Source organism: Camelus dromedarius, chromosome 23, assembly GCF_036321535.1.
Source record: "Camelus dromedarius isolate mCamDro1 chromosome 23, mCamDro1.pat, whole genome shotgun sequence".
In the NCBI taxonomy this organism is placed as follows: Eukaryota; Metazoa; Chordata; class Mammalia; order Artiodactyla; family Camelidae; genus Camelus; species Camelus dromedarius.
The window spans coordinates 10,811,268-10,826,378 of NC_087458.1; the positions used below are offsets into that span (position 1 = coordinate 10,811,268).

The following is a 15,111-nucleotide window of genomic DNA, read 5'->3' on the forward strand; positions in this document are numbered from 1 at the left end:
CCACAAAAAGAACAAAATTCTGCCATTTGCAACAACATGGATGGATGCAAATAGTACAATGCTTAGTGAAATAAATCAGATAGACAAAGACAAACTGTATTTTATCACTTTTGGAATCTGAAAAATAAAACAAATAAATGTATATAGCAAAACAAACAGATTCACAATACAGGGAACAAACTAGTGTATACAGTGGGGAGAGGGGCAAAATAGGAGTATGGGATTAAGAGATGAAAACTGCTATGTATAAAATAGGCAAGCAGCAAGGATACATTGTACAGCACAGGGAAATAGAGCCATTATTTTGTAATACCTTTAAATGGAGTAAAATTTTTAAGAATATTGAATCACTATGCTGTACAGCTGAAACTGGTATAATATTGTAAATCAACTATACTTCAATTAAAAAAGAATACATTTGCAAATGTACCAAGGTGGGAAGGGACAAATTAGGAGAATAGGATTAACAGATACAAATTATTATATATAAAATATATAAGCAATAAGGAGTTACTGTACATCACAGGGAATTATTTTCAGTAACTTGTAATAACCTATAATGGAATATAATCAGAAAAAAATAACTTAGTCACTGAAATGAATACAATATTGTAAATCTGAAATGAAAACAATATTGTAAATCAACTGAAATGAACCCAGTATTGTAAATCAACTATACTTCAATAAAAAAAATAGTAAAAATAAATTTGGAATGATTAATGTACCTTAAAAATAATGCATTTGCAAATATTTATTAATATTATAGGATTAATAATTAATAACATTAATATTATTGTAACTATTAAGTTACTTATAGTCAATTTGCAGCAAACTGAAACCCATAAGTCTTTATTTTCACTTGGACTACTATTAAATCAGGTCTCTTACATACTATATTTATGCAATTGTTATTAACCAAAGTACATTTTGCATTTATCCCTACACAATTTCTTTTTTGTTTGTTTTTTTGGGGTTTTTTTGTTTTTTGATTTAAGTAAAGTCAATTACAATGTGTCAGTTTCTGGTGTACAGCACAATGTCCCAGTCATGCATATACATACATACATTTGTATCTTTTTTTGTTGTTTTGAAAATGAATTAATATATAGAAAAGCATATTAATATACAGAAAAGTATACATGAAATAATGCTAATGATTATTAGTAAATGAAAAAAGTAAATATAAACAGCATGCATCCTAGTTATTTCTCTATAGCATTTATGTTTATATTTACAAAGAATCAAAGTAATTTTGGAGCATGCAAATAATTTGATAGTCATCAGTTTCCTTGTCCCATAAAGTTGATTAAAGAAATAATAAAATTTTAAATGTCGTTGTCATTGACATTTGTTTTCTGTAGTCTTTTTTTTTTAAGCTGACTTTGTACATTTCAGGCCAGTGAGGTTGTCTGTAAAGTAGAAAATCTTGAAAGGGAATATTAAATATAAATCTTGATTCTGTCATATAGTGTATTAGCAGTAGCATCTGAATCTGTGTTATATGGAAGTTTCATAAACCTGCTGTCAATGACCCAATCCAATAAGTTAATTAAAATGTTGAACAAGGTCAGAGTTGCAAACAGAATCCTTAAGTGACCTCTTTTCAAGCTGGCATGGTGCACTAATAGCTCTCTGGGTATAGATATTTCCAGAGGTTCCTGTTGAGAAATGCTGTGCTTCTCTCATGTATTGGTTGTATGGATACCTTACATTTTATAATCAATCTTGTTAGTCATTTGGCTTTAGCCTCTAGGAAGACCAAACCCAAATTTGCAATCCAAATTTTTGGAGTTCAAAAACTGACATGCATTTCTCATTCCATCTGACCTTATCCTGACTTCATCTGACTATGCTATTCAATTTTTCCCTTAGCCCTGACTTTTTAAAAAATTCTTTTATCCTTTTTGGAATGTAGGGTTTTCTGCACATAAAAACATACTGTAATGGGTACTGTGATGTGCTACCCAGACTCCCCTTCAGAAATGAAGAACTATTTCCTCAGCTGTTGGCCTCTTTGGGAACTGCCTTCACCAAAAAAGAGGCACCTAGGTCAGAGGCATGCCCCCTTCCTATTATCACGCATTCTAATAACTAATCCGTGTATATTGTTCATGGTTCGATGGAGTAGTGGAGTAGACAATAAAACCTGTATGGAGTAGGCTGAGGAGAGATGTAAACTGAGGAAATATAGACTGTTACTATAGTCAGTTCAGGAGAGATTTTGCTGAGAAGGGCAGTAAAAAGGAGCAGCAGCTGGAAGGCTGTTGGATGAAGGCAGAGTAGGTATTTTGTTTACATGGAGATGAGTGCTTGCTAATGGCAATGATCCCATAGAAAGGAAAAAATTAACGGTGATGAAAAAGAGGGGATAGTTGTAGTACTAAGGTTTTTGTTTGTTTTGTTCTGATTCCCTCTCTCTCACTTTTTTTTTTTTTTTGGTTGGGGGGAAATAATTGGTTGTTTTTTTCTTTTTTTTTTTTAATGAAAGTATTGGGAATTGAACCCAGGACCTTGTGCATGCTAAGCACACACTCTACCACTGAGCTATACTCTCCCCTCTCACAGTACCATGCCCTTGAGGAAATGGGATCCAGAGCTCAAACTGAAGGTCAAAGGGGAGCAGGGACAACCATCTACCATAACAGGAGGGAAGCCTATGGTACATTTGTTGGTTGGAAGATGATGAAAATTCAGTCTGGTTTCTTCTGTCTCTGGAGTATGATGTAAAGTCATTAACTAAAAGTACAGAGGAAAAAGGGAAGTTTAGGAGATTGAAGAGTGGGGAGAAGTGGAGACAGAAACTGAACATACTTGGGAAGTGTATTAGGACTGGTGAGCAGTATTAAGTGCCCACTAGATACTTTGGACTTAAATTCAAAAAGAGACCAGTCAAGATGGTATGAATTTACTCCAGCTGTTTTTGACAGCAGGGAGAGTAAGGGGTTAATTGTGTTTGACCACAGTTAGGATTTTTCCTAAGCACCTGAATGGAGGAAGCAACAAGGATGCTAAAGAGGTGTTCAGGGAGTGGCTTTTTACTAATTGTCTGTGTCCTTCCAGAGTTTCTTTTTGCTAACATGAGCAATTATAAATATGTATTTATATTATCTTACCTGTTTTTTTATGCAAAGGATAGCATATTACATTTCTTTTTCACCCAACAATGTGTCTTAGAGATCCTTTGCAAGGACACTGAGTTTCCTCATTCTTTTTTTACAGCTATATAATGTTCTATTGTATGCTTACACTGTTGTTTATTTAGCCAGTTTTAACTTAGACACCTGGACTGCTTCCAGCATTTTGCTAGTATAAATAAGGTAATAGAAAAACACATACACACATATATAATTTCACATGGATGCAAGTTTATTTGTACAATAAATCTCCAGAAATGTGAATGCTGGGTCAAAGAGTATATGCAGTTATTTTGATTGATACTGACGAATTGACCTCCACAGAGGTTGTACCAATTATGTTTACACAATCTATTAGCATATCTATTTTTCCATAGTCTTGCCAAAAGTGTTTTATAAAACACTTGAATTTTTGCTAATCTATAAATGTAAATTGAAACATCAATTTAGTTTTAATTTGCATATCTCTTATTATGAGTGAGCTGAGCACTCTTGTAGGTTTAAGAGTATTCTGTGAACTGTCTCTTCATTTGTTTTGCTCATTTCTTAATTGGGATAGTTGTCTTTTTCTTATCCATTTATATATTCCAGTAATTAGCCGTTTGCATATACTATGAGTTGAATTTTTCCCCCAGTTTTGACTTTGACTTGACTTTTGAATGTTTGTTTGTTTTTGTTTGTTTGCTTTTGCCATGTAGAAACTTTCTGTTTTCTGACCACAGTGGTGGTTGAGTGAGTGTGTGAAAAGTCAACAAGCCACACACTTATGATGTGTGACTATTCTATTGAATATATTATCTTCTAAAAATTTCCCACTGCCAGTCATAAGTTCCCTTCCATCAAGTTTCAATGATATCTATGCTATTTTATATATCATCTTGCATTTACTCATATATACATCTTTAAATCCATCCATTTTATTTAGTGGGCCCTTTACATATGTTAACTCAGTAAACTCTCACAACCATCCAAAGAGATGTCTTTTAACCCTCATTTTACAGATAAGGAAAGTGAGAATTAGAACAGTTCAAAAGTAACTTGCACAAGGACCTACTGGTCAGCTCAAGAAACTATATTCAATATCTTGTAATAACCTATAATGGAAAAGAATCTGAAAAAGAATATATATAATATATACAAAACTAAATCACTTTACTGTACACCTGAAACTAACACAACACTGTAAATCAACTATACGTCAATAAAAAGAAAATGAAAGAAATAAAATTTTTTCTCTTCACAAAATAACATGTTACCATTTGTGAGTATTATTCCCAACTTCTCCCCTTGCATTTTCCCCTCTGGGAATTACTAAATACCTCAATAAAACTTTAACATCTATTGAGTACCTCCTATATGTCCAGTTCTGGTTTAGTTGTTGATCATACAAAAATGAACACTCCTACCTCTTAAAGAACTCAGTCCAAAGGGGAAGAACCACGAAAGCTGTAATACAGCGTGATTAAGTGCTACATAGAGGTGTGTGCCTTACCCAGTGTTCTCCCGCTTCTTGTGTCCTTCATGGATTAGTTATATAATTTTATCTGGTTATTTTTCTCCCTTTTCCTTCAGTTTCAAAGCCCTCTGGATAAAGACAGCGAGCACCCTGCCAAAGACATTCTTCTAATTCTTATGAAATTCAGAGTGGTACAAAAGTGGCTGGAAGCTTCCCAAACAGGGAAGATGGTGAGTAAAGGCCAGGGTCAGGAAGGAGTAGGGTCTACTTAGGCCACTGAAAAACCAGCCTGATGGGAGCTGGCACTGAAAGATAAGTTTGAAAAGGCAGGGTGATGCAGATCCAGACTACGGACTGCTTGAAAGGCCTGGCCAAGAAGTGTGCTTGAGCCACTAGGCAACAAGGACCTATTGTAAATTATCAACTCTGACTGATAAGATAAAAATGTGTGTTATTTTAAGATTGCTCAGGCAGCACTGTTTCAGAAAGACTGAAATTAGAAGATTCAGAAAGTGGAGAGGCTAGCGAGGCTCCACAAACACCTACTGAGAACTCCTGTCCGAGGCACTGGAAGCAAGGAAATGAAAGCCAGTTCCTGCCTTTGAGGAGTTCATAATCAATTGAGAGAGAGAAACCACAAACATGTAGCGTAGTAGTTATGATGACACAGTCAACACAAACCTAGGGTAGATAAAGCATAGTGAGAGGGGGGAGTCTGATACAGCCTGGGAAGGCAGAAAGCAAGGCAGGGACGTAGAACTGGTAAATTCTGGCTCAGCCTCACCTGCTGAAACAGTTGGCTATGATGAAAGGGAAAGAGAACTTTAAAGGGCAAGGTAATGAGTTGGAACAGCCTATCAAGATTATGAACCATATAGTTAATGAGGGAAAGAGGAATGTTCTGTGAACAATGATCAAGCCACAGGGCATGGTCATGTCATGGGCTGGTTCAGTTTACTTCCTGGATCTTTTCTAACCCTCATCAGCTAAACTGAAGAAAACAAACAGTATAGGTTGGCAAGCCAAGAAGGAAGCTAGAAAACTAGTTTAGGTAATAGAAGATAGAAAATGGCTGCCTAGAAAGAGATTAAGGATGGAGTTGACCAGAAAGGATCCCCAGAGAAATTTGGCGGATTTCAGTGCTCTATATCTTGCTTAGGATGGTTGTTACAAGTGGGCCTAGAATCCTCAAAACTCAATGAACTGAACATTTCAGAATTGTACATTTTATTGTAGGTAAATTATGCCTCAAAAAAAAAAAAAAAAAGACAAGAAATGCTATAATCGAATTAAAAGACTTGAGGAGGGAAAAGAAGAAGAGCAGAACAGTTAAAACTCAAAGAGGGAAATTAGACCCCAGGAACAATTTCCCAACCAATCTGAGAACCAAACGAATTTTGGTATAGGGAAAGAGTGACACCTATTATTTGCCAAATCCTAAACTAGACTCTTTCACATATTTCAACTTTATCTCCAGACCCAAAATTGTCCAGCTAAGCACAGACAGTAATGTGATTAGTCCAGGGAGAGTGAAATAGCTCTGTGAAAGAAGGGGGAGAGCCCAGATGAAAGGAGGATTGTGTAGAGTGTGCGATGCAGACTGTGAGATAAAAGATGTAGGAGAGCTGGATATAGACCAGAAGGCAGAATGGAAGAGGAAAAGGTGAGAGAAGGGCAAGGAATGCAGGAAATGTTTGAAGGACTTTCTTCAGAAACTTGAAAAATCAGAAAATTGGGTTCATCTCTGACTCAACCTTCTCTCTCACAAATAAAGAAATAAAATTTTTTGAAGTCAAACTTAAGACATTAAAACTCTGCCATTAAAATATTTAAAAGGTCTGGAAGGATATGCATCAAACTTTGCACCATGCTAGAGGGAAGTTACACACCTACCATGTAGTGTTAAACTTTGTTGTGATAAGCATGTACTTTAAAATTTTTTTTTAACCAGTTAAATTTTGTTAAATCCAGCATGGGGTCAGAGAAGTGCTGATAAAAACTGAGACCTGTTTTGGTGTCACGAGAGGAGCTCCTCACACCTGTAAGCTGTGTTTGACTCGTGTCCAGGGATTAAGAGTGGCATCCACTCCTTCACTAGACAGCCTGGGACAGCCCTTTCATTTCCTTAACCCAGTGACAAAGTCTGTGGGAAGTGAGTTTGGGGCTGGGGGCCTGAAGCTCTAGAGCAAGGGTAGGCACACATTTTCTATAAAGGACTAGATAGTAAGAATTTGGGGTATATTTTTTAGGTAAATTTTCATGAAATTGTATAGTCTCTGTTGCAACTATTCTGCCATTTTTGCACAAAAACAGCCACAGACAATATGTAAACAAATGGTCATGACAGCAAGACCAAATGGGGCCATAATTTGCTGACCTCTGGTCTAAAGCAGTAGTTCTGGATCCTGACTGCATTATTAGAATCACTTGAGGGGTTCATAAAATCACTAATGCCCAGATTCCACCCTCAAGATTCCAAGTCTGGGATGAGGCCCAAAGTTTTCGGGGTTTTGTTTTTTTTTTTTCCTTTTATTTATTTATTTTTAAACTACCAGATGATTCTGATGTGCATCCTGGACTGAAAACAATTGTTCCAGAAAGAGAGTTATAGGGGAAGGGTTTAGCTCAGTGGTAGAGCACACGCTTAGCACGCACGAGGTCCTAGGTTCAAATCCCAGTCCCTCCACTAAAAAAAAAAAGATATTCAAATAGTGACTATATATCTATATCTATATCTATATCTATATCTATATCTATATCTGTATCTGTCCCTAGGAGAATTATAGTCTCAGCAAACTGCTGTTTTGTTTTGTTGGTGTGGGGAGAGTTGGAGAGGAGAGAATGCTGGAAGGACCTAAGGCTGAACTGACATCCAGATTAAGATTAGAACTGTTTCCAGTCCAACTGACCAATTAAGCGCTTCCAGTACTTTGATTAAATGCTTTTTATTTGATGCTTTTGAGTGCACAGCACTATAAGGAGTTGCCAGACTCAGTAAGTCAGCCCCTTCATCACTCTTAGTTAAGGTGGCCATGGGCAGAGGGGAGAGAGCATTCAGTAGGCCACCTTCAACCTAACCTTCTTTCTGGAACCATTCTCTATAGGCCCCTGCGTAGTTCCGAGCCCTGTGGAGAAAAAGAGGGGTGAGGGAAGGGCAGGCCCAGAAGGCAGTCCCTGGTCACACCCCAGCTAGCAATCCACACCTTCTCCATACCCTTTGTATCCAAGGCCCCGGGCCAAATGCGTGGCCTGCAATCCCCGCTTGCCCATCTGACAGAAGAAAATAAGATTCTCATCTTCCAGCTTTGGCTTCTCCGCAGAGTACAAAGCCTTGAAAGCTGCTGGCTCCATCTGCAGGGCACTTTCCAACTCTGACACTGGGAGGAGGAGTCGAGAGGATAGAATGGAAAGCCGGCAGTTTGGCAATCTCAGGTTCAGAGGTTGAGCCTGGAAGGTCCGGTCCTGTGGTCGAACAAATCTCCAGAGGGCCCCAAAACAACACATGGTGACCTCCCCCCTCCAAACCTCAAGGACAAGATACAGTCTACTTTCACAGGAAGTCAGCCAAACCCTTGAAGGGGAGCCACTTCCCTAGCTGCGAGGAGGGGGCAGACTCAGGCATCCAGTCTTGGGGCAGTCAAGCATAGAGAAGGCGGCTTGCTCCTTCCTCATCGCCTCTTATTCCCTCAAACTGGAAGGCCCAGTTTCGCTGCCAGGATCCGCCTCCAATCAACCCTTCTTAAGGGAAGTTTAGGAAGGGCTAACGGAATACAGGACCCCCGTAACCAGTGCCTTCCTCACACCATCCTAAGGGCAGTTCCATTGACTAAGACCCTCCAGTATTGTTTCTACTCCACCACCGGGGCGTCCCCTCTCAATCCCATACCCGGGATGTTGAGCGCCCCAGGGATCGTCCCAGCTGCCGCCTCCTCCCGAGATCTCACGTCGATGAGCCGGGCCCGGCCCGCGGCTAGGAGCGAACGGAGTTCAGGGAGCGAGACTGTGGGCTCTGAGGAAGGGGGCACGAGAGCCTTGAACGGAGCGGGACTGCAAGACCCGGCGGCCGCGGCGCCCCCTCACCTGGCAGCGCCCCAACCCCGCAGGAGTTGGGGGAGGACCCCTCCGCCACGCCCTTTCGCGCTTCCCTCCGTGTACACCTCTACTCGGGGGACACCACGCGCTCCGAGGGCCATACGTAGGAGAAGATGAGGCCCCAGATCTCCCCTGCAGGTACCTCCAGCCATGGTGCGGGCAGCAAATGCGAGTTTCAGTAAAGTGGCCCAGGCCCGCCCCCTCGGTGCCAGCAGCATCTCCCCCGGCCTCGCGAAACCGGAGCCCGATCCAATCCTGAGCCGAGACCGGAACCGGAAGCGAAGGCTCCGCCTCCCGCCCCGCCCCCGCCCCGCCCCCGCGGCGCCTATTCGCGGTGCCCCTAACATAAGCCCGCTGAGGAAATGCTCGCGATTGCTGGGCGTGGGCGGCCAACGACTCACTGGTCTGTCCCAGGTAGCAAGGCTCAGAGTATTGAGTAGAGGAGCAGCACCCCACCCTAATCTTGGCCCAACCCTTACTGGTCAAAGTGCAATGTGCACCCTCCCTCCCGCCCTAGCGCCTACAAGAGGAGGAAAAACAAGAGACGATTGTGGCTCTGATCATTTTATCTTAATTAAAAAAAAAATTAAAGAAAGAAAAGGAAGAAAAAAAAAAACCGTCCCCACAAGGGGGAAGGCCACAAGGGGGAAGGCCCCAAGTGGGCCCCTGCCTGTTGTTCTCCCTGGCTCCAGACTTCTGCATAGGCCTTAGCTGATTTCTGGAGAATCTCCTCTTCCTGGGGCAGCAGCCACTGCTAAGCATCTATTCCCCACTTCTTGCTAAAGCCTGTTCCTCAGAGTCCTCAGGTGCACATCTGAGCTCCAGGGAAAGGAAGAACCAGTGGAAGCGCCAGAGTCCTGGGGCAAGCCAGACCATTGCTTGTCAGCAGACCCTCTGCTGGCACCCTAAGCAAGCACAGGGCAAGCCCCCTAGTTTAGTGTATCCAGTGTCCAGCATGGAGACAGCACATGCATTGTGCAAGAGGAGCACAAGGGCCCAGGGGCTGCATGGTGGGGTTGGGCAAGGCTGTCAGTGCACGTCCACGTGTATGTTTCACACCACGTGTGTGTTTCACTGTATCACAGGGCCTCAGTTCAAAGACGCCTTCTGAACTCCCCCCAGTCCCATGCCAGAAGTGGGCAGTGAAGGAAAGGGGGACAGGGTTAGCCTGTTGCTCCTGGGCTATCTGCAGTTCTCAGAAAGGGGTTGTAGGGCCCAAAGCCCCTGAACGCCCAGAGTTAGTTGCTGTCATTCTTGATGACGACCTCTACTCCATGGTGCCGCAACTGAGCTCGCAGCAGCAGATTCTTGTTTTTAAGATCTTCCACCTGACGTGGGAAAGAGACAGTAAGGGGAACAGGTAGAAAAGTTGGCACAGCTAAGTACCTGAACTTATTCTGAAACCCACTGATGAGGGGTAAAAGATGAAGCCTTCTCTATGGAAAACAAAGTAGGGAGTCCCAAACTGGGTTAGTGGCTATGAAGGTCAAGGACAGCTACACTGAGGATAGGGATCTGACCTGTTGTCGAAGCACATCATTGTCCAACTGCAGTTGGTCAAGCCCCTGCAGTTCTTCAGACAACCGGTGGTTGCTCTGCCGAAGCTCCTGGATATAATCACAAGCTTTGGATAGAATTCCACCTTTACTCTGTTAGAAAAAGCCAACAAAATGAGGACTAGGATATAAGATACCTGGCTTGCTTTCCAAAAACACGTTCACACTTTGGACCTCATTTTCCCCTAGGGATGGTTCGAATAACCTCTCCCAGGGATTCAAGAACCTTAGAGATAACAAAAGACTACTGCCATGTGTGCCCACTCTCTACCATTTCTGGAAACGATACCAGGAGACAGAATTCAGGCATCCTGCCCACCACCAGGGTCCTTCCATGACCTGGCCAGACTTGGTGCTCTCCATGGAGCAGTCTGGGATGATCTTGGACAGCTGTACAATCCAGTTGTTAATCTTGTCTCGGCGGCGGCGCTCCACTGTGAGGCAAAGTAGAGGACAAGGTTACTTAGGGAGAATTCACTAGAGGCCCCAGAGTAAAATTACCGAACATCTCCCCTAACATCACCGATGTCCCTAGTCCTACCAGACTGCTCCAAGCTTCCTTCACATGCAGATCATACCTACCTTCATTATGCTGAGCCCTGCGTTTCTCATCCCGAGTTGTCCGGGGAGCTTCTGATTTCCTAACAACAGAGCCCAGGGTGGTCAGAGTGAGGGAAGGTCAAAAAATGAGACTGGAGTTTGAGGTAAAGAATTACACTAGATTTGGGAAGAATCAAGACCACTCCTAGTAATTAAAAAGAAACAAGGGTTACTCACGGGGAATAAGGGTGGGTCCTGGGGGCAATAGAGCGCTGGCTTCCTCCCTGCAACACTTCTTGTGGTGACATCATCACAAAGAACTGACCTGCAAAGATGCAGGGTAGCTTCTCTCAGGATGTGGGATGAGGAACCTCACCAAGCTCTAAGACCAAGGTCCTGGGACCCTCCTCTAAAAAGGACATACTTCCTCCTGCTGGAAGGGCAGCCCCAGACTCACTGCCTGTCCAGGTCTTCAGTGATCATTAACGGATCATAAGTAAAGGCCCACTGCCCACCAGCCATGTCCCACAGCCTATCCTAGCCCCTCCAGCCAGCATCCTCACACAATATCTCACCAGTGCCAGGAGGGGTCGCCTGCCCCAGTAGTGCCTCTGAGCCCTGGGTAGTAACAACAGCTGCTGTACTCCCCGATGTGGTACCCCCTGCCCCATCTCCCACTGCAGTGCTGGGGAAGTAAGTATAGTGCGTCTCAGCAGCTGTCCCCTCTGTGTCAACTGCATCATCACTCGTGAACGCACCCTGGATCACGGCCTGGGAAGGGGAGCAAGAGAACAGAGTCTAGTGACAGTCAGATACTTCCCAGTGAACTACTCTGCAGCTTCTATCCCTTGGGAGGATGAAGAAACATCCAGAAAGGGAGAGCCTCACCAGCCCTAGCCACACCCTCATCCTGTTGGTTCCCTACAACCCAGAGCTCTAGTCCCCTCCCTAGCCCATAGCCCTGTACCTGGGTCATGGATTGAGTGGCAGGGTAGCCACTGATGGCACCAGTCCCCTCAGTCTGGCCATCCAGCTGCCCCTCGGACACCTGGATCACCCTGTACATCACCTAGAGGCAGGGAGGAAAGAGGAAGGAAAGGAAGAGAAAATAAGAGAGTAAGTACAAGAGATACCAGGGCGCCTCATAAAGCTTCTCTTGGATAAGGGTCCCAAACAAGAATCCTTCAGAGACATAGATTCAGCCATTCTCCCTCCTTTCCCCATAGAGAGGTTTCAGCATAGTCCCTACCCCACACATAACCAAACCTTCTACTCCAACCCCTACCCTCCAAATAGTCCACATCATCCGCCAAACCAGGTCTCCCCATGACAGGTTCAGTTACCTCCCACAATCCCAACCCCAGGTAACACCTGCAGCCACCTGGCCCCCTCCCTTACCTGGCCCCCATTCTCAGTTCGGAAGACGTACTTGACGTTGGGGTCAGGGAAGGTGGCAGCTGACTGGATGCTGGCAATAGCCACACTGGTTGGGTCTTCCCCAGTTGCCACTGCACCTGAATTAAAAAGAAAAGTCTGTTACTGCCTTTCTCCCTCTGTTCCACCTGCATGTTATTTAAAAAAAGAAGGGTACGCAGGAGATGGACCCACAGGGGAGAGGAAGAGGCCACAATGGGCTCTTGGTCTCAGCTCAGTTCTGTTTCTCCCACTCACCTTCCTGAATCTGTACCGTCCCCTCTTCCGTTTCAGCTGTTTTCTGCTGTCTGTGAAGGAACGAAAGGAAGAAGAAGGGAAGAAGTGAATGAAAATGTCTCCCAAACTCACTGGCATTCCCAACAGAAGGCTAGGTTAGGTTAGGTTAGAGTAACAGGAGCTAGTATTTACTTAGCGCTGAGCTAAACACTTACCAAGTACTCTCTTATTTAATTATAAGAACAGCTCTAATGAGGTAGGTAGCACTACTTGCATTTTACAAACAGGAAACCAAATCACACAGCTAGTAGGTGATGGAGCTGGGACCTAAATCTAGGTCTGCCTGACTCCAGAGCCAGTGCTCTTAGCCATTCTGCATTCTCCCAGGCCTCCCATCTCCCATCCCAGACCCGATCTCTTCTTCACTCACCCCTTCATCTCTCTGTGAGGGGGTGCATCCGAGGAAATGGTCCTTCTTTGGAAGTCTTTGTATCTCCTGCCTCACAGGCCTGAGTGCTATGTCCTGGTAGAAATCAGGGAGTCTGCAGTGAGTCTAGGAAACTGAAAGCGCTCTGTTTCTAGAAGCTAGGCTCCATGAAGACACAACCAGGAACATAACCCAGTCATCTTTAGGGGACTATCAGCTTTTTCCATTCTGATGCTGAGGACTGGGCTCCAATGACTGAAAAAGCAACTCTACCAACAGTGTTCTTCACCCCTCCAGTTATCGTTCCAACTCCTGGTTGGAGGGGATAACTATACTGAAACACCGAGAAGCAACATATTTCTGGATGGATGATTATTAAAGCTATTATGATCTGCCATGACATAGGGAACGGACATGTTTAGACCACAGCTGTCAAAAAACACAGGGCCATGGATGCTAACGCTTTTTCCAGCTTCTCAGCCACACATTGCACACCAAGAAATTCCTGTTCTCAAATCTAGGAAAGGGAAACCTGAAACCCACTGGAAAACCTCCGGAACCACAAAGACCAGACTTGGCCCTTAGGCCCCATTCTACTGACAGGGCTCCTGTTTGGGGGAGTCCAGATTTATGTCATTCGTTAAAGACCCTAAAATCCAAGTGTATCATCTTCAAGCCTCTTGTATTTTATTGACCAAGCCTTCCTGTAGAATAACAGTTGCTAAAATGTTGCCATGACAACTCCAAACCAACTGAGCCTCAGCAAGAAGGGAAAAAACTCCAGGTTCAGGGTTCAGAAGAAGAGACAATGGGAGATGAATCCATCTATGAGGTGCCTGCCTTAAGACCTTGACACCCTGCGGGGGTTGGGGGGGCGGGGGCAGGATAAACAAAGGGCTGAGCAGACAGATGCCTACAGAAATAAACAGCTACACAGTACAAAGCAATAAAATAATCCAGATAGGAAAGAGGTAAAATTTTTGTAAATTCTCTACCCATAAGATCCCCCAAACCTTTCCTATCCAAGTAAGGTCTTCAGTGGAGGAGCCTTGGAAAGTCCGTATCCTAAGTGTTAACCAATTAAAAAAAAAAAAAAAAAAAAAAAAAGGAACTGAAAATGAAACTGTCTGGAGGAAGAAGCGCTGCAAGAAGATCCCAGTCCCTAAGGGGAAGTAGGACCAGTGTTTCGAGACCACCTACCTCTCCATCCTCAAACCTGCAGAGGAAGTGCCCCTCCGAGACTTGCTGCGCTGACAGCAACAAGGAAGCAACACAGCGCAAGAGGCGTCTCTATGACCCACAGCTGTCAGCCAGGGGCAGCCTCTGAGGACACCCAGCAACGATGTCAGGCTACTTATTCAAATCTTAGTTGGACATCCGGAAGCATTTCCTGAGCATCAGGAATAGGAGACACGGAAAGCAGGATAGGAATGTTGTGGCGTGCATGCTCAGGGAAAGAGGGCCCTGCAAGAGCCCCGGCAAAGTCCGGACACAAAGGGAAAAATAACCAGGTCCCACAAGAAGTCAGGCGCCTAGAGCTTGCCTGAGAATGCGACGTCTCTCTGCAGGCCCTCCAACCAGTAGGCGCTTAGGAGGTGAGCGCCGGCCAGGCGCGAGCCCTGGAGCCCGCACCGTGACCCAGCCAGATCCGCTGGGCTCAGCCCGCGCCGCCGGTACTCCGCAAAGGCAGGAAAGGATGCCGGGGGTTCAGCGGACCCCGCGGTTCCCGACCCCGCGGCCCGCGGCTGGCAGCGCAGGAGGGCGGGGACGTGCGCACCCGGGGGCGGGGAGTGAGTTCGGACCACAAAAGGGGGTAGGAGATAAAGAACCAGGCACGGCCCCCTCCCTCAAAACAAAGGCTTCCGCCCCAGGAGTTCCTTAACCTAAAAAACGGAAACAAAATCGAGGCTACCCTGCCTCTCACGCCCACCTAGTCTCCAGTCTCCAGATTCCCGCCCGGTCCCGCACTCACCGGCCAAGGGCGCCGCAGCCGCAGATTTCCCCCGACTGTGCTCTCCCTCTCCAGACTTGGGTAGCTCCATGGACAGCTGCTCATGCGCACTCCCCACCCGCGGCCATGGTGCTGCGGGGCGGAATTGTCTCACTCGACCCGCCCAGCCTACTCAGCCTCTGAGCCGCCCCACTTCCGTCTGCTCCATCTTGATGAGGGCTGAGGGATTCGCGTGTGATGGGGATGTCGCTAGAGGCGAGAAAAAGTAACGTCTGGGGACCCCGGGAGAATGACGCTGAAGACCT

At 44.8% G+C, this 15,111-nt stretch overlaps 2 protein-coding genes across 9 annotated transcripts; both read right to left on the reverse strand.

Annotated features, from left to right (window-relative positions):
* Nucleotides 1–7,519: 7,519 nt before the first annotated feature.
* TSTD1 (thiosulfate sulfurtransferase like domain containing 1) lies at nt 7,520–8,972 on the reverse strand. 3 transcript variants are annotated; one of them, XM_010993075.3, is made up of 4 exons: nt 8,825–8,972; nt 8,477–8,599; nt 7,805–7,967; nt 7,520–7,715 (listed from the first exon to the last, which is right to left on the reverse strand). In XM_010993075.3, the coding sequence occupies exons 1-4, from the start codon at nt 8,898–8,900 to the stop codon at nt 7,664–7,666; spliced, it is 414 nt and encodes a 137-aa protein (XP_010991377.1). In that variant the 5' UTR covers nt 8,901–8,972; the 3' UTR covers nt 7,520–7,663. The 3 variants fall into 3 exon arrangements, with proteins under 3 accessions (XP_010991377.1, XP_031291804.1, XP_064333977.1); XM_031435944.2 differs by lacking the exon at nt 8,477–8,599 and having other exon boundaries at nt 8,825–8,968; XM_064477907.1 differs by lacking the exon at nt 7,520–7,715 and having other exon boundaries at nt 7,826–8,052.
* Nucleotides 8,973–9,230: 258 nt separating this feature from the next.
* Nucleotides 9,231–14,978, reverse strand: USF1 (upstream transcription factor 1). 6 transcript variants are annotated; one of them, XM_064477909.1, is made up of 12 exons: nt 14,828–14,946; nt 14,056–14,245; nt 12,859–12,951; nt 12,450–12,499; nt 12,177–12,292; nt 11,746–11,847; nt 11,354–11,549; nt 11,016–11,103; nt 10,821–10,879; nt 10,578–10,672; nt 10,203–10,331; nt 9,231–10,010 (listed from the first exon to the last, which is right to left on the reverse strand). In XM_064477909.1, the coding sequence occupies exons 3-12, from the start codon at nt 12,864–12,866 to the stop codon at nt 9,921–9,923; spliced, it is 933 nt and encodes a 310-aa protein (XP_064333979.1). In that variant the 5' UTR covers nt 12,867–12,951; nt 14,056–14,245; nt 14,828–14,946; the 3' UTR covers nt 9,231–9,920. The 6 variants fall into 6 exon arrangements, with proteins under 6 accessions (XP_064333979.1, XP_031291799.1, XP_031291795.1 ...); XM_031435939.2 differs by lacking the exon at nt 14,056–14,245 and having other exon boundaries at nt 11,537–11,549; nt 14,828–14,978; XM_031435935.2 differs by lacking the exon at nt 14,056–14,245 and having other exon boundaries at nt 14,828–14,978.
* Between the last annotated feature and the right edge of the window lie 133 nt (nt 14,979–15,111).

Bases quoted from the DNA above. Each gene is read 5' to 3' on its own strand.
- TSTD1 (XM_010993075.3), bottom strand. From the start codon at position 8,900: ATGCTGCTGGCACCGAGGGGGCGGGCCTGGGCCACTTTACTGAAACTC. The intron at 8,600-8,824 runs GTACCTGCAGGG...CCCCTTCCTCAG, and splicing joins TGCCCGCACCATGGCTGGAG to AGCCCACAGTCTCGCTCCCT. The intron at 7,968-8,476 runs GTATGGGATTGA...TCCTCCTCCCAG, and splicing joins TGGGGCGCTCAACATCCCGG to TGTCAGAGTTGGAAAGTGCC.
- USF1 (XM_031435935.2), bottom strand. The intron at 11,848-12,176 runs GTAAGGGAGGGG...CCCTGCCTCTAG, and splicing joins GAACTGAGAATGGGGGCCAG to GTGATGTACAGGGTGATCCA. The intron at 10,673-10,820 runs GTAGGTATGATC...TTTGCCTCACAG, and splicing joins CAGGGCTCAGCATAATGAAG to TGGAGCGCCGCCGCCGAGAC.